General features: G+C 44.0%; 9 protein-coding genes across 9 annotated transcripts; 6 read left to right on the top strand and 3 right to left on the bottom strand.

The window, feature by feature from the left end:
* Positions 1-882: 882 nt before the first annotated feature.
* Bfra_004256 (uncharacterized protein) lies at positions 883-1,743 on the top strand (the record flags this gene model as incomplete). The annotated part of the gene is made up of 2 exons (XM_037334661.1): positions 883-996; positions 1,405-1,743. The coding sequence occupies 2 exons, from the start codon at positions 883-885 to the stop codon at positions 1,741-1,743; spliced, it is 453 nt and encodes a 150-aa protein (XP_037193195.1).
* Positions 1,744-2,788: 1,045 nt separating this feature from the next.
* Positions 2,789-3,775, top strand: Bfra_004257 (uncharacterized protein; the record flags this gene model as incomplete). The annotated part of the gene is made up of 3 exons (XM_037334662.1): positions 2,789-2,869; positions 3,109-3,198; positions 3,263-3,775. The coding sequence occupies 3 exons, from the start codon at positions 2,789-2,791 to the stop codon at positions 3,773-3,775; spliced, it is 684 nt and encodes a 227-aa protein (XP_037193196.1).
* Positions 3,776-4,805: 1,030 nt separating this feature from the next.
* Bfra_004258 (uncharacterized protein) lies at positions 4,806-5,875 on the top strand (the record flags this gene model as incomplete). Its single annotated transcript, XM_037334663.1, has 3 exons — positions 4,806-4,877; positions 4,972-5,024; positions 5,128-5,875. The coding sequence occupies 3 exons, from the start codon at positions 4,806-4,808 to the stop codon at positions 5,873-5,875; spliced, it is 873 nt and encodes a 290-aa protein (XP_037193197.1).
* A 1,118-nt stretch (positions 5,876-6,993) lies between these two features.
* Positions 6,994-7,537, bottom strand: Bfra_004259 (uncharacterized protein; the record flags this gene model as incomplete). The annotated part of the gene is made up of 2 exons (XM_037334664.1): positions 6,994-7,224; positions 7,445-7,537. 2 exons carry the CDS (start codon positions 7,535-7,537, stop codon positions 6,994-6,996), a joined length of 324 nt encoding a protein of 107 aa, XP_037193198.1.
* A 1,078-nt stretch (positions 7,538-8,615) lies between these two features.
* Bfra_004260 (putative heat shock protein mitochondrial precursor protein) lies at positions 8,616-10,820 on the top strand (the record flags this gene model as incomplete). The annotated part of the gene is made up of 3 exons (XM_037334665.1): positions 8,616-8,973; positions 9,070-9,282; positions 9,337-10,820. The coding sequence occupies 3 exons, from the start codon at positions 8,616-8,618 to the stop codon at positions 10,818-10,820; spliced, it is 2,055 nt and encodes a 684-aa protein (XP_037193199.1).
* A 1,327-nt stretch (positions 10,821-12,147) lies between these two features.
* Positions 12,148-12,636, bottom strand: Bfra_004261 (uncharacterized protein; the record flags this gene model as incomplete). The annotated part of the gene is made up of 2 exons (XM_037334666.1): positions 12,148-12,501; positions 12,550-12,636. 2 exons carry the CDS (start codon positions 12,634-12,636, stop codon positions 12,148-12,150), a joined length of 441 nt encoding a protein of 146 aa, XP_037193200.1.
* A 2,222-nt stretch (positions 12,637-14,858) lies between these two features.
* On the top strand, positions 14,859-19,067 carry Bfra_004262 (putative heat shock protein 60 protein; the record flags this gene model as incomplete). The annotated part of the gene is made up of 8 exons (XM_037334667.1): positions 14,859-14,957; positions 15,043-15,184; positions 15,239-16,735; positions 17,783-17,972; positions 18,322-18,505; positions 18,556-18,629; positions 18,681-18,729; positions 18,778-19,067. 8 exons carry the CDS (start codon positions 14,859-14,861, stop codon positions 18,928-18,930), a joined length of 2,388 nt encoding a protein of 795 aa, XP_037193201.1. The 3' UTR covers positions 18,931-19,067.
* Positions 19,068-19,187: 120 nt separating this feature from the next.
* On the bottom strand, positions 19,188-19,924 carry Bfra_004263 (uncharacterized protein; the record flags this gene model as incomplete). Its single annotated transcript, XM_037334668.1, has 2 exons — positions 19,188-19,697; positions 19,814-19,924. The coding sequence occupies 2 exons, from the start codon at positions 19,922-19,924 to the stop codon at positions 19,188-19,190; spliced, it is 621 nt and encodes a 206-aa protein (XP_037193202.1).
* Positions 19,925-20,241: 317 nt separating this feature from the next.
* On the top strand, positions 20,242-22,383 carry Bfra_004264 (putative s-adenosylmethionine-dependent methyltransferase superfamily domain-containing protein; the record flags this gene model as incomplete). Its single annotated transcript, XM_037334669.1, has 1 exon — positions 20,242-22,383. The coding sequence occupies one exon, from the start codon at positions 20,242-20,244 to the stop codon at positions 22,381-22,383; it is 2,142 nt and encodes a 713-aa protein (XP_037193203.1).
* Positions 22,384-22,584: the final 201 nt, after the last annotated feature.

A 22,584-nucleotide genomic window follows, 5' to 3' on the forward strand; every position in this document is an offset into this window, starting at 1 on the left:
ATATTCTCCGGGAATCGTTTCTCGGAGGAATCATGATGACGTTTGGAGAGTTCATGGTGACAGACGTACATTCACTTTACGTTCACGTACACCATCCCGAAAATAACAGAAAAATCGAGTCCAAAGTCTTCGAATTTGTTTATAGCTAGCTAGTACATGTTCTCATAATCAGACGTCGTTGAGCTCTATTCAACTTGATACAGTCCTTCTTAGGCGTCAAGCTTCTCGCATATTGATGCCGGCTCTTGATCTGACTTATTAAATCAAGATCTAACATGTATGGTAATTACTCGGTAGGGCTAGTAGTCTCGAGTAGCTTAAGGAAAGAATTCGAGATTTTCGGGAACAATATATTCATTCATGCAAAGACATTACCCCGCTCATGAACCATATCAACGGATGCTGACAGCAAAACATTCTGCTGGATTCATTCATTCTATGAGCATGAGTTGATGCAAATAGGAAAAAAACATGTGAGAATGACCAACCTCCCAGAATGAACATGATATTGAGTGAATAGTGAAAGATGGTTCCCACTTCATCCAATTAGGCGAGAGAAATATGAGGGAATTTTTCAATGAGCACCGTTCCCATGGAGACATATAAGAACATCCTCGTCGCACTTTCAACCCAGATTCTCCATCTCACTTACACAACATTTTCCTCAGTCTTGATCAACTTGCATACTCAAATTCTCATACCCTTTAGTAACTTCGACGATTAATACATCAATCTCTTGCATTACTTTGCAAGTTCATCATGTACGTATCATTGCTTTAATCTTTCTGCGACATTTTCATCGTGCTGACTGGTCTTGTATACACAGATCATCTCGTCGCATCTCATTCCTCTACAAAAGAAAATTCATCAACCGCAATCAAAATGTCCGACAATGATGTTGCCAGTTCTCAACCTCAAGCCAATGGCGGTATGAGCCAGGCTGATGTTGATTTCCTTATGTGCTGTCTTCGCAATACTACCGGTGGTTCTATCCAGGTAAGTCATCTTGTCGCGCTGCGATCTCTCATCCTGGTGTTTGTACTTCCCTTCCACATTGTATCATCACAACTATGTATCACACCTTCATCTGTCTTCCAATCATAAATTCTCCTTTCAAAATCATTACAAGCATTTCATTTTCGCGTATCACCTCATCTTCACTTGGTGGCTCTGTGTACATGTATAATGGTCGCGCGCACCGCACCTCGCGTACTCTTCACTTTCAAATCACACTTTTACTTATACGCTTTTCCAAATTCAAATACTGTTCCCAATAGCTGATTAGGGAAAACATCTGAAGGTCGATACTCAAAAAGTCGCCCAACTCTTGAACTACAAGAATCCGCGCTCGGCAAGTCATACTTTCGATCATCAAACATTTACTCAACTAATCCTTCACTTCAGGTTTCGAACAAGGTCTCTTCCATCAAGAAGAAGTTCGATCTTCCTTTTGGTGCCTCTTCACGCACTGCTGATGAGGTGGCTGGTGGCAAGGCTGGCAAAGGCGACGTCTCACCAAAGAAAGCATCGGATGCTAATGGCACCAACGAGCCTGCTGTCCCAACCACCCCTTCCAAGAATCGCGTTACCAAAGCCAAGGCTGCTCCCAAGCCCCGTGCCAAGAAGACGCCAGCAAAGAAATCTGTCAAGAAATTCGAGGAGTCTGACGAGGAGCTCTCCGATGTCAAGGATGAGGACATGGAGGACGTGAAGGAGGAAACCAAGGAAGACGATGAGGAGTAGACTATCTCTCGTCATCAATATTCTGGGCTATCGTTGGTGGCTGGTACGAGCGAGGTTGCATATATGTTACTCAAGCTCGTTATGGGTGCCGGAAGGTGGTTCTGTTCAGCGTTGGATCTATAAAGTTCTGACAAGTTTCTTCTTCTTTTATGTCCATGGCGATTCGGGTTTATGATGAATACGAGGAATTACGGGGAGGAAGGTTGTTATCAGCCATGGATATTAGTAATTGTCTATTCCTCGTCTTTGGGAAAAGGGACGATCCGTAGATAGGTGTTGGTTATTGCAACTTCAAGTTGTTCTGAAAAACACTATCTAGGATCTCTATAAAATCATTACTTCTTTTAATGTCTACTTGACTATCAACTACTTTTTTCTTTGCCATTCAATACTTGACCAGATAAATACCCAATGTTACGGTAGAGAAAAAAGCAATGTGAGGTCTGTGCAAACAATGTCAGCCAAACGGAAACCCCGCAGGATTTGTGTCACATTCTTTACAATGCTCATTTTCTGGCATCTACAAGCTGGAAATCCATATTCCATGCATAATGTGACTCCAAAATATTTGATAGAACCTCCCGTCAAGCAGCTAGAATTCTTGCTCAAGCCTGGCTGGAAGATTCGGGAAACGGGAAGATTTTACTGGGTATGCTTCAGAGTGAAGTGAGAAATGGCTGGAAAATTCGCTTTTACTTCTATTTCTGCCTGCTTGTTTGATTTTTGCTATAATATCTCGGTTCAGTTTTGCTGTGCTGTGCTGCTTTTCAACTGCTTCGCTTCTTCTCTACCCACCAAAACCACATCCAAACGCAATTTCACAACCTCGCAACAATAACCACTATCTCGTGATTCCTGCAATTAGCTTGCGCATCCAAGGATATCGTCGCAAAGAAGCATTACTTCGAAAAGAAATCATTTCACCTCGTACAAAGTGAGTTTTCCTTTATCTGGAATCTCAAGATTCTATGGGTGGTGGATAGTGATAGTGGTCAACCTCAAGTAAACTCAAGCTGACTCGAAGACAGAATCAGCATTCGCAAATATGGCAACTTTAACTTTGTCCGCAAAGGAGACGGAGATGCTTGTAGCTGTTATGTCTGAGATGGGGGAAATTCCTAGCAATGTAAGTTCTTTTTGCCCTCTTTTCTCTCGTCTTGCACCATTTCTGGGAATGAACCTTGAGTCTTTCTGGTGTTGTACTAGTTTGTGCCTTTTTTCATGTCAGGTGAATCTCTTGGCTTCTGATGCCAGATAGCATCATAGAGTGACACTCATCTGATATCGTCTTCTTGACTTCCATGTACTCACATCGCACTATGTCTCATGCAACATCAACTAAATACTTACATTAACAATAAATAGATCAACTTTGACCGTGTCGCCGCTCGAGTCAATTTCAAATTTGCTAGAAACGCTCGCCAAAGCTTCAAAAAACTGTTTGAGAAGTTGAAGGTATGATAATGTCTCAATAACCCACCTTTTATCCACGCATACTTACACTCTTGACACTTACTAGGATCAAGCCAGACCATCTCCAGAGGACGATGATGGTGCTACCCCTCCCAAGATTCCCTCTCCCACCAAGAAAACTTCTCCAAAGAAGAAGGTTGGCCCAAAGAACGGTCCCATCAAAGCCACTCCTAAGCCCAGAGGAAAGAAGGCCGCAGTCAAGAATGAAGTCAAGGAGGAAGAAGTTGATAGTGGTGACGAGTTAGCAGAACCAGTATTGGACGACGAAGATGGCAAGTCACCAGAACATATTCCTTCCCTCAAAGCCGAAAGTCTTGGAAAGAACGCCATTGTTGGCCCCTCTACTGGATCTCCTGAAAGTCTTCAGATTTCAGATGAGGTTGCTAAAATGTCTGTCGTCGAAGCCGAAGAGACATTTCCTACTTTCATTGAAGAGAGTCCTGTTGACGAGCAAGTTGGTCTCGACGAACAACTTCTAGCTGCCCAGGCTGATATGAGTGTTGATGCTTATCGACATTGGAAGGCTCTCAATAACTACACGTTTCTGCAGAATTCCTGATGAGGGCTATAGACTGGGCTGAGCTGTCTTCAACATTTCTTCTAGGCTCGCTTTTCTTGTGGACTTTTGCATTGTCTTGACTTGAGGCCATCGTTATCAGACACATTAATTGCGTTTTCTTAATTCATGCTTGCTCCTACACTTGCTAATACTAATCACTTCGACAGAGGATTCCGAGTAAATAAAACTCTTTTCCCTTTCCCACTCTACTCGCTACTGTCGGTCGAAAGAGTGGATAAGATGAAGATAAATCTTACTTTATTGATTTGCAAATTGGTTCTGGTTTAAGCGCGGCAAGTTGTTTCTCTTTCGCTAGGATCGTACCGTGAGGGAGATAATGGATTTTCAGGGTTGCATTAGGGAGGATAGATATCATAGGGAAAGCCAGGATAAAGGACGAGTGCATAGTCAATGACCATAGCTACAGTACCTCCAGAGTTTGCTCTCCAATTCAATCTCCCATGACCCAAAATCCATTGTCTAATCATCACCCGTGACACACAAATACTCTTTCTTCAAGTGAAAGACCCCTCATCTCAGGAAAGAAAGAATCTTTCGGATTCACTGTGAGGACTATGATATCACAATCCACCTTTTTTTTACGAATCCGAAATCGAACAACAAAATCAATCTTTGACAACCCAACTCCCCACAACCACATCCCCAATTCTTTCACCCACATTATTCTCAACAACGAAAACCTGCACTAGATCTACAACTTGACCATTACAGACAAGTCAGTGAGTAGAACCCGCTCTACCACAGTCTAGACATTAAAAAGAAAGACATTCTCTCACCATTTCCCTCATCTTCAACTGTCAGTCTTGCGAGATCGGAAGACCTTATCCATCTCTCTTTCCGCTGCCGCCAGAATCGTCTTCCTTCCCGCTCAGACACCAAACACTCTGTTCACTTTTGCAGAAGACTAACTTATCACATTGTCTTCCATAGTCCATCTATCGAGTTGAGAGACCTCAACAATACATCCATACATCTAAAATATACACTATACAACAACAGCTTGCTCATCATGGCTCCAGCTTCCAACGAAGAACAATTCAAGTTCCTTATTAGCTGTATCCGATACAGTAACAATGGAAAGGTATTTTTCCTCCTCTGCCGCAATTTGCTGTCTATTCACTTTCCCAGCATCCTCTTGCTTTGACTTTTCAAAGACGACTACTAACACCACACAGGTAGACTTCGGTCAAGTAGCTAAAGAATGCAAGATCGTCACCAAAGGCGCCGCGTAAGTTTTCCCCTTCTCTCCACTCATCAATCCACCCCTATCCCATTTCTCCATCCTCTTTCCCGCTTCAAAGTGCACTCCCAACTAACCTCTCATCTCCCAGCGCAAAACGCTACGAACGTATGATGCGCTCCCATAGCATCGCACCCAACGCCGCATCCATCAAGCCCGCCCCCGGCGCCTCCTTCCCCCCCAACTCAAACCCCTCCGCTCCCCGCGGCAAATCCTCCAGCAAGAAACGCAAATTTTCCAACGAAGATGAGAATGCAGATGATGAGGAGGACTCTTCTTCTGGCCAGGGCTCCAACAGAAACAAAGTCAAGAAAGAAGTGAAGAGCGAGATAAATGCGAGAAATGCGATTAAGGAGGAGATGTATCGAGAGGATTCTCCGAGCGCGCAGTTGAGAGAGGGAATTCAGATGGGATTGGGAGCTGGATTGTGTGATGTTAATAGGGAGTTGGTAGGTTTTTATAGTGGGGGGAGCAGTGCGGCGGGTAGTGTCAGTGGGGAGGGGGGTGGGTTTGAGTTTGGTGATGGAGAGGGGTATGCGGAGGGTGTGGGTTCGGGCAGCATGAGCGCTACTGGTGCGAGCTCTGGTGCTATGAATGCATATGGCCAGCCGCAGAATGGATATGGTTTCAGCGCGGGTGGATATGGTGGAATGATGGGCAGTCACGGTATGATGGGAAGCGGAACTGGTATGAATGGTCATGGTGGTCAAAATATGATGGCATCTAGAAGTCATGCTGCAGGATCCAATGGAATGGGTATGGGTGCGCAGCAGTATCGGTCTATTGGACAAAGCTATGAGATCGAAGGTGGTTCGGAGAGTCCTTTGTTGGTTGAATAGAAGATGCTCGTTCTCATTTGGTTGTTGGGGTGGTGCATTATTCGTTAGGGGAATATCGTTGCTTTTGGCGTCTGCGGCTATGGCATCTTTTGAGAGAAGTTTGTGGTCAGTTCTTACATGCTAAGGAATCTGAGGGACGATATGCTATTTCTTCGGATGGTGGTAAATCGTGGGATCAGTATTCATGCTCTTAAAACATGGAATCAATTGGGAATCGAGACTTTCAAGCTGTCGTTCATGCAATCAACCCCCTAATGATCGAATCAGCTTTCGAGCATCTAAACTGTGATTTTACTCCATTTGCACATGCACTGTGAACAATCTGGCTTCTAAAATCTCAGGGTGAGCTCAAAGATGATGGTAAGCAATATGGCTGGATCGTTTCCTCACCAAATAGAAGCTGGTAGGCACAAATATAGTTTCTATATGGAGAGCGTGATGTTGAACTTATTTTGCTCGTCACCTTACCACCTTCAGTGTGTGCCGTCTAAAGCCACGGTGAATACAGTATGACTATGCAAGCGTCGACACGTTTCATCTAACCCAACAAGCTTACAAGATCTTGATGACTACTCCTTAATTCTTAGCTTCTACCAGTTAGCACAGGGCGACAGTCAAAATTGGGACTCGCAGAACTGGGGTTATAAACATTGAGAGGGTGATTACAGTAGGGAGGTAACATCTACTAGCATGCTTCCGTGCTGCATACTGGCTGCTTAATTGCTGTGTGTAAGCCTCTGCCCAAGAGAGGCTAGCTAAGAGATCAAGTATCCGAGTATTACTTATTACTACATGCTAGGTTTCTCAGCGTTTCGGGGACCAGCCGGCATGATAACTTTGGTGTTTACTCTGTAGATACTATTGTTCAGATATAGAATTTCAGCAGCAGCTGTTGCAGGCTTCATAGCTACCTGGGTAGTAGCCGAACCGTCTGTTGTTGTTTTGCTTTATGTGATTGGAAAAGCTAGATACTCGGTATTGTTGCGATGAATGTATGATGACATTTCTGTGCCGCCCCAACTACTTGTGCGAACAGCGTGGGATTGGCGGAAGTGTAATATTGTATAGTTAGAATTCTTATACCGTCTTCTAAGCCTCTTGGCAGAATGGCTTCTCGACTAAAGAAAGCTGGAAGACCTTACAGACAATGACTTATTCAGCAATTTCTCTCTTTCGTAGAATTGCATCAATGGAGTTGGAGTCATGGCAATCAATGGAGAAGTTAGAGTCGAGGAATGTGCTAACGCGATATTGTTGAAGTGTGTATTTTGGGTTGCGCCCGCTGTGGTTGCCGCAGATCTTGCTGGGCCCTCGCGGAGAACTTCTGCAGAGTTAGTATTCCCTACGGCCTGTGGATTAGTTCTATTAGTTAGAGTGACGCTTTCTTATACCAAAGGGGAAATTCAAGTTCTGCTAATTATACTACTAGATAGCTGGTAGCTAGCAGAAACAGAGGCTTTCGCATGCTTCATTCTAATCTTGAGTTTTGTAGATGTTCGTGGTCCCAACCTCAGATCAGCGGGATGTAGATTGGGTGTCTTGAAAAGACCGTTGACAAAAGAATCGCACGGATTCTGGAAGCAGAATAGATGTTGAAGTCCATGATGGCTCCTTGAAGTGTAAATCTGCCAGGCACTTGCGCATACTCCAGGAGAGAGCCATAAGAACCTCTAAAGTATCTACTATGGTACCAGGTCATCTAAATTCCTCAACGCCTTGACGTCACCCCAAATATTCCTTTGGGTTGGTCGGTAATAGAAGATTATCCGGCCCGATTGGATACCGGCACAAATTGAAGTTATTGATGCTTTAAATTTAGTTCTCGCTTGCGGCTCTTCTCCCTCTCTCTTTATCTTTCTCTCTCCAAACTCCCAATCCAACCCTTTTACAATCCACCATCAGTTCCTTTTTTCACCTCATCACTTGAGTACATAGAGTCCCTCTGTCTCTGCTCTGCTACTTCGAATTATCTTAAGTCTTCTATCAGGTACGTTTCCGAAGACTTAAATTTCTTTTCCTCTTCTTAATGGCAGTATTACTGCGACTTTCCCATCACTACCCTACCCCACCTTCCCGATCTAGCAGTCACACTCTCCCAACACACAATTCAAATCAGAATACCCTCAGTCAATCGAGGTGTATATGATCAAGGCTCTGCCGATTCACAGAGGACTCTTCTTCTTGTTGATGATGGCGTCGCCGAAGCAATACTTGGCTTAGGGCGGTTTTGCGGCCATCTGAAGCCCAAAAAGATCAATAGGATGGAAAGCACACAATTCTTTCTGCACACCAATATGCATTTATGTATTGTGCTTGCATCGACTACCATCAGACCTCTGGTCCCGAAGGGCTTTCTTACTTGGTATCGTATTTGACCGATGCCACAACTGAAATCCCCAGAACAGTGGAAACACACCCATGACTATGAGAAAGATTTCATCTGGATTCAGACTCGTATGCCATTTCCCCTTTGGTAAATTTGTCCGATTCTTATCTTTCCACGATCTCATGCAACTTGCAATCTTCGCACCTACCTTTTACCACTCTAAATTCACTTCATTTTCATCTCTCAATTCAAGACTCCACGCTCCTCACGTCCGCTTTCGGAATAGCTAGCGCATATCTGCTAGATGTCTGACAAGGTGCTCAATCAAGCAACAAAAGCTAACAAGTATTTCTTCGCCCCAAATAGCTTCCCTTCCCTTCTTCACACAACAACTACAAGACAACCACACAACGCATGAACAGTCAATTCTCAGCAAACATGCCTTCAACTGATGGAGATACCGATGTGACCGAGGGACTTGGCCGTGACCAAAACCTCAACAACATCGAGAAGCAAGAATCTCCCCGTCGTGGTTCTGTTGCTACACCTGTCAAGTCTAGCATTTTCTCTAATTCCCAAGCTAAAATAAATACCAAAGATCTATTCGCCTCGATCGAGATAGATGACAGCTATGATCCCGTCACGCCATCCGATTCATCAGCCAAAGCTGTCCGTGGTAATGGAAGAAAGACAGTCAGATCTCTATCTCCAAGAAAAGCTGCTAGTACTAAGCGCACACCCAACCAGATCTCTAAGATCAATCAATCTTCAAGTAAGTCGCTCGGAAAATACGATATTTTTGTTATCGATACACGTCCTTCGCGAGGATGGAAGCCATTGAAGTCGTGCTTGAGCTGACCTTTTATAGAGAAGAGAGAGATCAGAGAAAGCCGCGCGATCTTGAGAAGCGAACTACGCGGCGAGTATTCCGAAGAAGACGACGATGACTGGGAGGACGAGAACGATGGAGTCAAGTCCCCCGAAAACACTTGGGGCAAAGCTGGTAAGGTAATTGGCTCTGCTGGAAAACCAACACATCCAAATGGTCGAGTCGAAGGACGCAAGCTTGTACCTTGGCACAGTAAGCTTCCATTCTTCATATCAACCTCGAGAACAAGGACTAATCAAACTATAGAAGTAAGAATGCCCGAGAAATTGATTCTATGCATGGTGTATGAATGCCGCCGAGCAGAATTGGACATTCCGTGGGACAACATCGCTCACAGAATACGCCCTGGTAGTTCTGGTGCAGCTACCATACAGCATATCAATAAGCTGCGTGAAATTCTTATTCCAGAAGGTCACCTTGTTCCTCCTCCTTTTGCAAAGAAGAATAATGTTGATCCAAATGTTCGTGGATACATTCGTGATATGAATTCTGAAGACCCAAAAGCAACTCGTGCAGTTACTTGGGATGAGAAAATTGAGGACTTGAAAGAGAGTCTAGTCATTCCTGGTGTCACCAGAGGCTCAGGAACTTATCGTCGTGATAGGGCTCGATGGCAAAACAACAAGGTAGCCATCGTCGAGGAAACCCCTACCAAGACTCTCTCTAGTCGACAAGGTGCTGAAAAGCGAGCACCGAAGGCAAAGACTGAACAAAAGGAGAAGTCTTTCATGGTCAAGAGGGAGCGATCCGAATCTATCGACCCTACAGAAATGCCATCAGATGAGGATTACGACCCCGGAAACCGTCTTAAGATCAAGGGTCATCGCAAGCGTAAGGTCAAGGTCAAGACCGAGCGTAAATATGATTTGGATGAGACCAGCGATTCCGAGGGTGAATCATTTGGATATTCTGACAATGATGACTTCCTTGAAGAGACACCCTGCAAGAAGGTTGCCGGAAATCATGCAATGACACCTTTAGCCAGTTTGCCACTCAAGCTCAAGATTTCACCCGATAAGCTAAAGAAATTCGCTGCAGGCGCTTCCGTGAACTCAGCTGAGGAGGAGGTTGCAGTCGATGAGACCGAGTACATTGGCAGATATGGCGATGGTGATGATGACGCAGAGACGATCGCAGATGCTCATGCTCGCGACGTTGATGATGTTTTTGGTCATGTAGGCTTGCATCTCAACAATGGTAATTCTGAGCTTCAGAATCAGCTTGTTTTCACACCTTACGGCTACAATGGAGGCATGAACCCTGGTTCCGGTACTTACAACCCACAAGGTGCATTAAATGCTCAATCCTATGATCAAGTTTACGGCCAAACTTATAGCAGTCATAACTTTATGAATGTTGAGACGGGACCGTATCAAAATACACATGGTAGCTACCAATACCCCAACCAGCAATTCTTCGGCTTTCAAACCTCCGGCTCAGCACCTGTCATAAACCATGGCTTGAACTTCGACGGCCCAGGTGAGATGATGCAGGATCTAAATGGTGGTCATAACAGCATGAGTTCCTTGCCACCTAGCATCGGAGTCAGCTCGGACAGTAGCGGGTACGGCAACTTTACTGACTCTGCGGGTCCCACCTATGACGGATCTGCTTACGAGTTTATCGATCCCAGCGAACTTCCTGGACAGGGTTTCGAATCTTTCAACGATGGGTTTGTTCAAGATTACAATTCTAACCAACCTTTCATCCCTGATGACAGCAACCTTTGAGTCCGTTTTTTGCCTTCAAAGATGAACAACCTTGGCACAACAGATATTGACGATACAACCATGCCAATTCTTATCCGCCAAACGGGTGCAGTAACTTTCAAAGCAATTTCGATCTTGCAATTATTTCTCTTTACATTTTCGTTCTTTGTATTAACGATTGATTTTGGACCAGTTGGATCATACTTCTTTCACCACAGATTTAGCTTCTATCGCTTTCTGTTGGCGTTTGGATGCTCCTAAGTTGTCATGAAACCCTGGCTATCAAAAATCTTTCATAATATTTCATCATCGTTCTGTGTAAACCCTAGTTATCATATTTGAAGTCTTTGGGCTTGGCGGAGGGCGTAAACGGTTTCATGGACAAAAACATTTGGTCGTTAATTTGCTTTACTTGTCGAAACTGCCGTATCCGCACGAGCGATCTTTCCTGTTTGCTTCCTCATTCGACTGCGATTTTTCTCTTGTTTCCGGAACTTCTCTTGGTGAACAGGAGTTTTCGTAAGTTGTTTGCTGGTCGTATCGAATGGAAATACTCATCGGCATTCGTTCAGCAGTGAAAAAAGCGGAGGACACAAGACCTTGTATCATAGATAGATGCTTTAGATAACAATCTCCTATGAAATTCCTTTTCCCTTGTGAAAATGCGTGTGAGTTCTTATGCTAACATAATTGAATCGAATCAGGCAGTAGTGTGCCCTCATAGCGTGGTCCGGCCTTGTATGTAATGCAACACCCTGCGACTCAGCATGCCTTCCACTTGGAGGAGATCAACTACGCTCTGTAGAAAAATGCCAAGGGGAGGAAAGGCACTGTTCTGCAAAGTCAATACGTCAATTTTGCTCGGCGAAGTTACCTCAGGAGGTCGTCGATAAAGTTCCGGTGGATGCTGCTGCATGTTGTCATTTTTAATTTGACTGCCGAGGGAGGAGGGTTTGCAAAATAGATGAGCTGGGAGGTAAAAACTTTCAAGTAATTGTGGAGGTTCGCTTCACCAAGCTGCGACTCGGAAGCTCGTACAACCTTCCTCTTTGATGTTCTTATAGGGAGCTAAGCTAAGTTGCTTCAAGAAATCGTCCGTAGTATGCCGCTACACGCAGTTTCATTCTTTCAGGGAATAGAAAGTAGGTTCTGCTCAACAGCTGTATGGAGAGCTTATGCAGATGCGTTATCCTTTCCCGAATTATAGATGGGCTGTGAATGAGGACTATCAAGTGATGGTATGGATTCGTCTCCCGCGACCATGACTGAACGCTCGTACAACCTTCCGTCTTAGAATCCCTGTAGGTCGTCAAGATTCCATTTTCTTATCCTAGAACTATGACAACGCTCATGCAACGTTCCGTCTTGAAGTTCTTGCAGAACGCAAAGATTGACTCTCCGTGATCGGTAATAGAAGAATGAATCCCAACACTCGTACGAGACTTGTGCTCAGATGGCTCGAGTGAGCAGTCTCCACTTGAGTTGAACAGTGAGTGAGATTGGAAAAGTCAGGCCATGCAATGAGGTTTCCGAACGCGGTGGTATTCTCAATCAAGGTGTGGGTGGTTATTCTCTCTTTGCCCAACCAAGTTACTAGCACTCGTCGCTGTGAGGTAGTTCGGATTCGAGGAAAGTTGAAGGAAACCAAGGTCTGTGGGAATTTCGAGGCTGAAAACCTGTTTTTCTGTGATAAATCAGTATACTTCAGCGTGGAATGTCAGGAAAGATGCAGTATTAGATGGCTACTTACCATTTCGAAGGAATACATACCTAGTAGTGTGCTTGTTGGTTTTTCAATGCCAGGACACAATTTTTGCTTGAAAGGTTGTCTATTCATTTTTGTTCCTGGCGGAGAGTCAAAAGAGTTGATTGAGTTGCAGGCAGCAATTCACAAAGAAAAGAAAAGCTGGCAAGCCATTAGGTAGAATTGTGGAGGTGAATCACATGCCTAGATAAGGTTATTGAATGAATAGGCGAGGTCCGTGCTACTCTGACTTCTCCTTCACCTTCTCGAATTACTTGGACTGTGAGTGTCCATATGGGTCAATGTTGGACAGTGGGCATTTCGAATGACAAATTGTTCTTTTGCTTTCTTGTAGCTGCCCTGCTTTGGGGTACTAAGAATCATAGCAATTTTAATGAGAATGCCAAGTAATTAGCTGTGATTTCAGATATAGAAGATAGAAGACTTATCTGGTGGTAAACAGTAAGGCTATGTGACATCCAAATGATAAACGAACCTCAAGTCTTTGTGTTATTTAGCTAGAGATTGAGGCAGGTCATGATGATCAAAGCTGACTATGAATTGTATTCACCTATAAACTCAGCCTACAAAGACATGCTACCTATCAGACGATGAATACCTGAGAATTCCTCCTGCTCACCATCTTTTAGAGGAATCTAGCACTTCTGTGACATCTCAACCTCACTTCCTTTTGTATGTATCGATATCTTTATAGGCTTGAGGCGGTACCATTTATCATGACTGTTCATTGATGCGTGTTAGATAGTAGGTAGTCCTGATTTACGAAATAGAATGCTAGCAAAGCTCCATATGAATGATTGAGAAGCAGGCTTCCGTGTGAGTGGTTGAGACTTACACAGTCACTTGATATGATATACTTCTCTAGAAAAAGTGAGAAGTACTTCTTCATATATATGGATAATATTAATAACATACGATAGAATCAATCCTTGGCTACGCTGATTGGAGGGCTGGTGTTGACAAAGGCAGCCACTGCGGGGTTGGCCCGTTTCTACCCCCTCGCTTGGGATGATAACCTAGCAAATTGATGTACAAATGTGGTGTGAATCCATCTTTCTTTGCTTAATGAAGAGACCTTTTTACTTTTACCGTTCTAAAATTGATTCACCTCACATTGAAGAGTAGAATTTGGAAAGTATCAGCTCCGTATCACTGTATGGGTCGCGATCATGCAATACCATTACTTTTTTCCATTGCCCGTAACTCCTGATATCAAATTAAGAGTGATGAGACTATATTCGGCTATGAACTACTATTAAGACCAATCATTATACTATGATGAAGATCAAGATTTGTGTAAGTTTCTCCTTACGCACTCATGATATATACTAATAACACCCATGAGTACGAGCAGCAAAAGCTTTGATCGACTTCAATGAATTTCTCAAGGAGTGCGTTACTCATAATAATTGAATATGAGGCTCACTTGTGTATATCATGATTCAAGTGACTGCTGAACTCTCAAGCCAGAACGGTACGTCGGGACAGGTAACACTCGCTACTTTTTTCGTACACTGAATCGCTACTTCTTTTCAATACTTCTTCCTGAGTTCAGAGTCAAAATTCAAACAAAAGACTCAGGTTCGATATATGGTCATCAAAGTCGCAACAGTTCCTTTTGAAGACACAAGGAGGTATATAACTGAAGAGGGGTTTAGGGACATTCATGTGCGTCCAAGGAACTCAGAGATCTTGACATCAGTATCGGCACAAATCAAAGCATCATGAATACTAAGGGTATACATTTTACATACCTATGCACACCCATAGGTTTCACTGTCCTTCTTTGCATGAAATCTGAGAAGTAACAGGCACTATATACTATATCTATACATGCCTACACGTTGGTACTAATCCTTCTTCAGAGTAGATCTTGCCTCATAACTTGAATGATATGATATATCAACATATGGATGAAGGTTGAAGTGGCCACTGCGTTAACGGTCAGTGAAGTGTAGTGAAGTGCAGTGAAGTGTAGTGCGAGTGAAGTTTGAAGTGAGGTTTGAATATGAAAGTCAAATTCATTAGTCATCAAGTAAAATATGTCCGGCAGCTCGGCCCCTCCATTCGGGAACTTCCGTTCACCCAGCTCAAATGTTTCTCGCAGATTCGATGGAGAAAGGTTCTGCCGAACATGGGCCCAGAAAAATTATCTCCAAGATCTCAAAGTCTCCATTCTTTCTATTTACTTTGAACAACAAAAAGGCCTCTTCTCTGTAAACTTTGAGAGCTTTTAAATATCCAATTTTTAATTTGTTATATTCCATAAGCGTCTTTCATTCAATTGATTCAAGATGCAACGTGCTTTGAGTTCTAGAGCAAGAGCTTCGATCCTTAACGGATCGACAGCTTCAAAGCTTCGTCCTTTACAACAATTGAGATTCGCTCACAAGGTATGTTGGGTTAACTTCAGTTCATGTCGCTATAAGATACGACTAGATATCTGGTGATTGTAAACTAATCATGTTTTTAATTTAGGAGCTCAAATTCGGTGTTGAGGGTAGAGCAGCTCTTCTTGCTGGTGTTGAGACTTTGGCAAAAGCTGTTGCCACAACCCTCGGTCCAAAAGGCCGAAATGTTCTTATTGAGTCAGCATATGGCTCCCCAAAGATCACTAAAGGTTTGTGAAACCCCTCGGCTACCTGGTTGTAAAATTCTAATTGTTGGTGAATAGATGGTGTAACTGTTGCCAGAGCTATTTCCCTCAAGGATAAATTCGAGAATCTCGGTGCTAGACTCATCCAAGATGTTGCCTCGAAAACCAACGAGACCGCTGGTGATGGAACCACAACCGCTACTGTCCTTGCTAAATCTATTTTCTCCGAGACCGTAAAGAACGTCGCCGCAGGATGCAACCCAATGGACTTGCGCAGAGGTACCCAAGCCGCCGTAGAGGCCGTCGTTGAGTTTTTGCAAAAGAACAAGCGTGATATCACAACCAGCGAGGAAATCGCACAAGTTGCGACCATCAGTGCAAACGGTGATACCCATATCGGAAAGTTGATTGCCAATGCTATGGAGAAGGTTGGAAAGGAAGGTGTCATCACAGTCAAGGAGGGAAAGACCATGGAGGATGAACTCGATATTACCGAGGGAATGAGATTTGACCGCGGTTATGTCTCCCCATACTTCATCACCGATACCAAGTCGCAAAAAGTGGAATTCGAGAAGCCATTGATTCTCCTTTCTGAGAAGAAGATCTCAAACGTCCAAGACATCATCCCAGCACTTGAGGCATCCACTCAACTTCGCCGTCCTTTGGTCATCATTGCTGAAGATATCGATGGAGAAGCTCTCGCTGTATGCATTCTTAACAAGCTCCGTGGTCAACTCCAAGTTGCCGCTGTCAAGGCCCCCGGTTTCGGTGACAACCGAAAGTCCATCCTCGGCGATCTCGGTATCTTGACCAATGCTACCGTTTTCACTGACGAGCTTGATCTCAAGCTCGAGAAGGCCACTGCAGACATGCTCGGTACTACTGGATCTATCACCATTACCAAGGAGGATACCATCATCTTGAACGGTGAGGGTAGCAAGGATGCCATCGCTCAGCGATGTGAGCAAATCCGAGGTGTCATGAACGACCCTACCACCTCTGATTACGAGAAGGAGAAGCTCCAGGAGCGTCTCGCTAAGCTTTCCGGTGGTGTAGCTGTCATCAAGGTCGGTGGCGCATCCGAGGTTGAGGTTGGTGAGAAGAAGGATCGATTCGTTGATGCTCTCAACGCTACTCGTGCTGCTGTTGAGGAAGGTATCCTTCCAGGTGGTGGAACTGCTCTCCTCAAGGCTGCTGGTCAAGCTCTTGGAGGTCTTAAACCTGCCAACTTCGATCAACAACTTGGTATCAACATTATTAAGAGCGCTATCACCAAGCCAGCGCGCACCATCGTTGAAAACGCTGGTACTGAAGGATCAGTTGTCGTTGGTAAGCTCATGGATGAATTTGGATCCGACTTTAACAAGGGATTCAACAGCGCAACTGGAGAGTACGTTGACATGATTGCTGCCGGTATTGTCGATCCATTCAAGGTTGTCCGCACTGGTTTGGTTGATGCCAGCGGTGTTGCTTCATTATTAGGTACCACTGAAGTTGCTATTGTCGAGGCACCAGAAGAGAAGGGACCACCAGCTGGCGGTATGGGTGGCATGGGAGGAATGGGCGGTATGGGAGGTTAGTACATTATTTTACTCGTTGTGATGAACATTACGCTAACAATATGATAGGAATGATGTAAAAAGTTATTGGTCAAAATAAAATAAAATACCCGTCTGAGCCTCATCTGTCTGTGCGATTTGATTACCAGACAATTTGGTACCGGACAAAACATTGTATAACACCCCACTCACCCTTTTTCGTTCCTCGTCCTGCATGGCATCACGGAGCGATATGATGTGTTTAAGAGATTATGACCATGTAAATTAATGAAACTAAAATAAAATATGAAAAATTTCAAATCCATTTCAATGACCACACAGTGTGGCTGACTTGATTATACAAGACGGGTGATGTGTTCGTTTGCGTGTCAATTTTCTTGGAATATATCTGCCTTGTGATCAAAGCAGGAAAGATAGTAAGATGGCATCGATTAGGTGGGTAGCCTTCATAATGATGCACACCATTTGATGACATTCACAGAGGTATCAACCAAAAGCTTCTTGGAAATAGCATAGATTATTCTTCTGCCTACTTCCTATACAAATTTACATGGTAAGCGAATTCAGTTTGCCCATCTCTCTAGGCGGTTATGTAAGTTCATCATGGATGAGATAAATGCAACTATCTACGTACAATCAGGAGCTTACAGCTTCAGATGTATTTCTTTGACTTCTACCTTCTACCCAGGCAGCCATTGAAATTATTATATTACTCCTCCAAGAATCACAACTTCAGATCTTCAATTTTGACTTCTACATATCTAGCTAGTAATAAGAGCACCCTATATGCATATCTTTGTTGCCCCAAAAATTACCGATAAAACGTTCAAAGAGTGTACTGCACAACTCTAGAGGAAATTTCTCCACCCACAGATATCTACCTCATCGTTGACAATTTATCATAACCAGAAATATACCATTCGCATTTTTGACTTGGTTCCTGTCTGCATTACCCAGCAGAGGCCATATTCATTTTTTATATCTTGAAAGGGGTAAAATTCTCTCAAGTTGCCAGCTTTCACCCATCCAGATTGAGTGTGAAAGCACGACAAGGTATTTTTAGCGTCCCACTCAGGTGATCGCACACCGGCAAGTAACCCCACCAAGTTCTTGACCTTCATCCCCGTTCGCAAAATCCAAAACTCTCCCAAAGATAAACATCTCCCAAGCTTTTCTCTCGCTCCTCCTACTACCTCGCAATTACCACAACATACAGTGGACTTTGGAACGCAGGTCTCTGAACAATCTTTAACGTACGTTCTTGATTCGACAGCTTGGTCTTGACTCAAAGTCATTCGATTTGTTTATCTGTCTAGTTGTTAAGTATTAGGCATTTGCTGACTTTCGGTCGATTTGACAGTTTCTACCAACACAAATCGTCGCATAGACTTTCTTGACATCATGGTATGCAGCTTCTATTCTACCAACTGACATACAACCGTTTGCTAATGATTTCGCCTGAATAGTCTAACTCAGGGTCAGTTCACCCCACTACTCAACCGACTACCATCAGTGACTTGCGGTGACAACCGAGCTTGATGCGAATCTGTTCCTACCAAAAATTTGAGCAGGGCCGCAGAGCATTAGTTGACAAGTCTACAGTATCACCGTCGAAGATGAATGCATCGAGAAGTTTAACGAGATGAAGCTTCAAAAGAAGATTAAGTGGATCGTTTACAAGATCAACGATGAAGGCACAAAGGTTGTTGTCGACACTTCCAGCGAGTCGGCAGACTGGGAACCATTCCGTGAGGTCCTTGTAAATGCAAAGGCACTCAACAAGAACGTATGTTTAAAAGCTTATTATTGGGGACCAAGCGCTGATAAACATTACAGAAAACCCAGGGTAAAGGTCCCAGATACGCTGTCTACGACTTCAACTACGATTTGGCCAACGGAGAGGGACAAAGGTGATTTTATTTCCATTTGGCTTTATGGATTGGGGGCTAATATGTTACTAGAACCAAGCTTACTTTCATTTCGTGGTCCCCTGATGATGCTACTACCTTCGTAAGTCTCATCTTCTAGTATCGCCTTCTAGTGCTAATAACTTTCTAGCCAAAAATGATGTACGCCTCCACCAAGGAATCTTTCAAGCGTGCCTTATCCGGACTTTCGGGCGATGAACTTCAAGCAAACGACGAAGCCGACCTCGAGGAGAATGAAATGTTGAAGACAGTCAGCAAGGGTACAGCCGCTCTCAAGGCATAGATACAAGCCTTATGGTTTTGGGAACGAACGTGACAGGAAGGAACACTGTTTCATTGGGTGCTTATTGCCTGCGATGATATGCATGGGTGTGAATTTATTCTTCTGAAGACGGATTGATCATTTCAGCGTGATGATATATGAAGACATTAAAAGCGACTTTTGCGGAAGTACTTGTTTCTGAATTGGCAAACTTGCCTGTGTCTTTTCAATTGTACATTGACAAACTCCTCGCTTTGTTCTCTCGTGAATTATGTACCTCAAACCGCGCTACTTTCCCAGGCTTTTTTGAATACTTCATACAATTTGTTTCCCTGTTCTTCGTCCCTCAATCGCTGCACCAAAAAGCCCTTCAAATCTCCCCAGAACTCTTCCCCAGCAAGAGTTTCCAGTCCACTAGGCCCTTGTGCAACTGGTGCCTCTACTTCCTTCCCGGGCGTCTCGGCTTTTCTCACGGAAGCAGCTCCACCCATTACCATGATACTAAATTCGACTTTGGTTTCTTCTTCACCAATAACATCTTTCAAAACTTTCGCATCTCCGACCGGTTTCTTGTTGTAAAGTACCCTTAATTTCTCCACGGGAATCCCTTCTTTCTCGGATAAAGACTCTTTTAAATTAAGAATGGAAGTATTTGGTGACAGTGCAGAAAGTGTTACGTCGAGAGGTGGGTTTCGCGATGACTTCAAAGATACCGAGATGCTACGTTCTTGTCCAGGAGTCAACTTTTGACGTTTCGCGGGAGGTTTTCTCATCTTTGGGAGAATAGCCTATCATACTTGTTAGTATGGGGAGCAATAACTCGAAGTAAAAGGGGGAGAGAAGGTAGGGCGACGTGAGTGACGCAAAACGAGGTACACAAAGTAAGAGTGCAAGGGAGACATACTGCCCCTCTTGAGGGATAATTTCTTGGATCTTCAACATGATCGGCAGTAATTTTGGGAGACCGCGAATCGAGAGTCTGAATGAAGGATTTGGCAAATGTGAGTTCAGTCATTATGAACAATATTTGAAGAAGTTGGGTAAAAACGTCTATAATTCTTGGAAGTTCAACTGCGGGCGAAACAAGCTACAGACAATCAAATTCACAATAACCACTCCATCATGTGTGTGACCTGACCATAGCACAAGATAAAAGTCTTGGCATCGGAATAACGGCGACCGAGCTTGATAAGTTAAGTGCGCTAAACCTTATCTGCGAGAAAATTATATTCGTCTAGAAAAAAAGTTCCCTCAAATCGCATTTGCTGCATTTGCGAATCTTTACATTCAACTTTTGATTTTTAGTACGAACATCCAAAGAAATCATTGAAAATGGGTGTCGGAAGACGTATGAAGAAGCAGGGCATGCCCGAACCGCTCGATGAAGCACATTTCACCAACTTAAAAAGAAAAGCTGGAATGTCAGTAGCAGAATCTAGAGCAGAATCGATGCAATATGCTCCCGATCCTAATAAGAAACGTCGAACTTCGGAGAAAAAGTCCAATGGAGCTGCCAATGGCAAGAAGAACTCGGCGGCACAGAACGCAACAAAGGGAAAATTCACAAACTCGTTACCGGTTCAGAAACCTTCTGCGAAAAAGTCGAAGAAGGCTGCACCATTGCCCATGTCAGATGAGGAGATGGAGGATGTCGACTCTGATGCGGCGGATCTCATGAATGACGAATTTGACGAATTGGATGTTTCAGATGATGATGGTCCCGGTCTTCCAGATGATTTCCTCGGCTCGGACAGTGGAAGTGATGTCTATGATTCGGATGATGATCACCCAAAAGCAATGTTCTCCGAGGATGAGGACGAGTCTGATGCCGAGGAAAAACTCACTGCTGCCAATATCGCTGGACTTTCAAGGAAATTGGATGAGCAAAAAGCTGAGGAGGCCGCAGAGGCACAGGCTGAATTGGAGGAAGCTGCTATGCAAACAAACATTGCAGGAGATAGACCTCATATATTTGACAGCGACGACGAAGACGGAGAGGCGCCCAAGACTAATGCTTTATTGGCACCCGATCTACAGCTTCTACGATCTCGAATCAACGATACTATCCGAGTCTTGGATGACTTCTCGAATCTTTCCGAGGAGGGTAGATCCAGAGCCGAATACACAGCTCAGTTGATCAAGGATATTTGCGCATATTATGGTTACTCGGAATTCTTAGCAGAAAAGCTCTTCAACTTGTTCCCGCCCAAGGAGGCTTTTGCATTCTTCGAGGCCAACGAAACCCCAAGACCTGTCGTCATCCGAACAAACACCTTACGAACACATCGAAGAGACCTTGCACAGGCATTGATTAACCGTGGAGTAGTCTTAGAGCCAGTGGGAAAATGGTCCAAAGTTGGTCTGCAAATTTTCGAGAGTGCTGTACCCTTGGGTGCCACTCCAGAGTACCTTGCCGGACATTATATTCTACAAGCTGCTTCTTCTTTCCTTCCCGTGATGGCTCTTGCACCACAAGAAAACGAACGTGTCCTCGATATGGCCTCTGCTCCTGGTGGAAAAACAACACACATTGCCGCGTTGATGAAGAACACAGGTTGCATCTTCGCCAACGATAGCAACAAATCTCGTGCTAAAGGTTTGATCGGTAACATCCATCGTCTAGGAGCCAAAAATGTGATCGTGTGTAATTACGACGCCAGGGAGTTCCCCAGAGTTATCGGAGGTTTCGATCGTGTCTTACTTGATGCACCATGTTCCGGTACTGGAGTTATCGCCAAGGATGCTAGTGTGAAGACGAACAAAACAGAACGAGATTTCCTCATGCTTCCTCATTTGCAAAAGCAGCTCCTTCTCTCTGCTATCGACTCAGTTGACCACGCAAGCAAGACCGGAGGTTACATCGTTTATTCGACATGTAGTGTTACCGTTGAGGAGAACGAGCAAGTCGTTCAATATGTGCTCAACAAGAGACCAAACGTTAAGCTTGTGGAGACTGGCCTAACTTTTGGTAAGGAGGGTTTCACGTCATACATGGGCAAAAGCTTTGACAAGAACATGAAGATGACAAGAAGATATTACCCCCACGCTTATAACGTCGATGGTTTCTTCGTCTCTAAATTCAAGAAGACAGGTCCATCTCCCAAGATCAAGCCTGGCGAGAAGGATGCTGCGAAGGAATTGGATGAGTTGGATATTGACAAGACACCTATTAGAGAAACTGAGGAGGAGGATGCATTTGGAGGATGGGATGATGGTGAAGATGACGAGTATATTGTGAAGGCGAGAAAGAACACCTTGAAACGAAAGGGTATCGATCCCAAAGCAGACAAGACAAAGGCAGATACCAAAGTAGAGAAGATCAAGGAAGACGAGACAGCCAAGGCTGATACGCCCAAGAAGGAAGTTAAGGAGAAGGCCAAGAAAGAAGAGGCCAAGAAAGAGGAGACTTTGAAGACAGATACCACGAAGAAGGAGAGTAAGGAGAAGAAGAAGAAGGGAAGCAAATCCAAGTAGTGTAGTAATTTTACAGGGTTCGTGATGGGTGTATGAGTTCTTTCTCGGAAATGATACTTGTTGCATATACTGGCGTTTTGGGTTTGGAAGGAAAAGAATCAATAGCCTCCTTCTGTTGTCAGAGAAAATAGAAATTATTAAAGCGCATTCCATTGAGAGATATCCTCACTACATTGTACGTTTTTTGAAAGGGGGCCTTGA

Source organism: Botrytis fragariae (assembly GCF_013461495.1).
Source record: "Botrytis fragariae strain BVB16 chromosome Unknown tig00000050, whole genome shotgun sequence".
In the NCBI taxonomy this organism is placed as follows: domain Eukaryota; kingdom Fungi; phylum Ascomycota; class Leotiomycetes; order Helotiales; family Sclerotiniaceae; genus Botrytis; species Botrytis fragariae.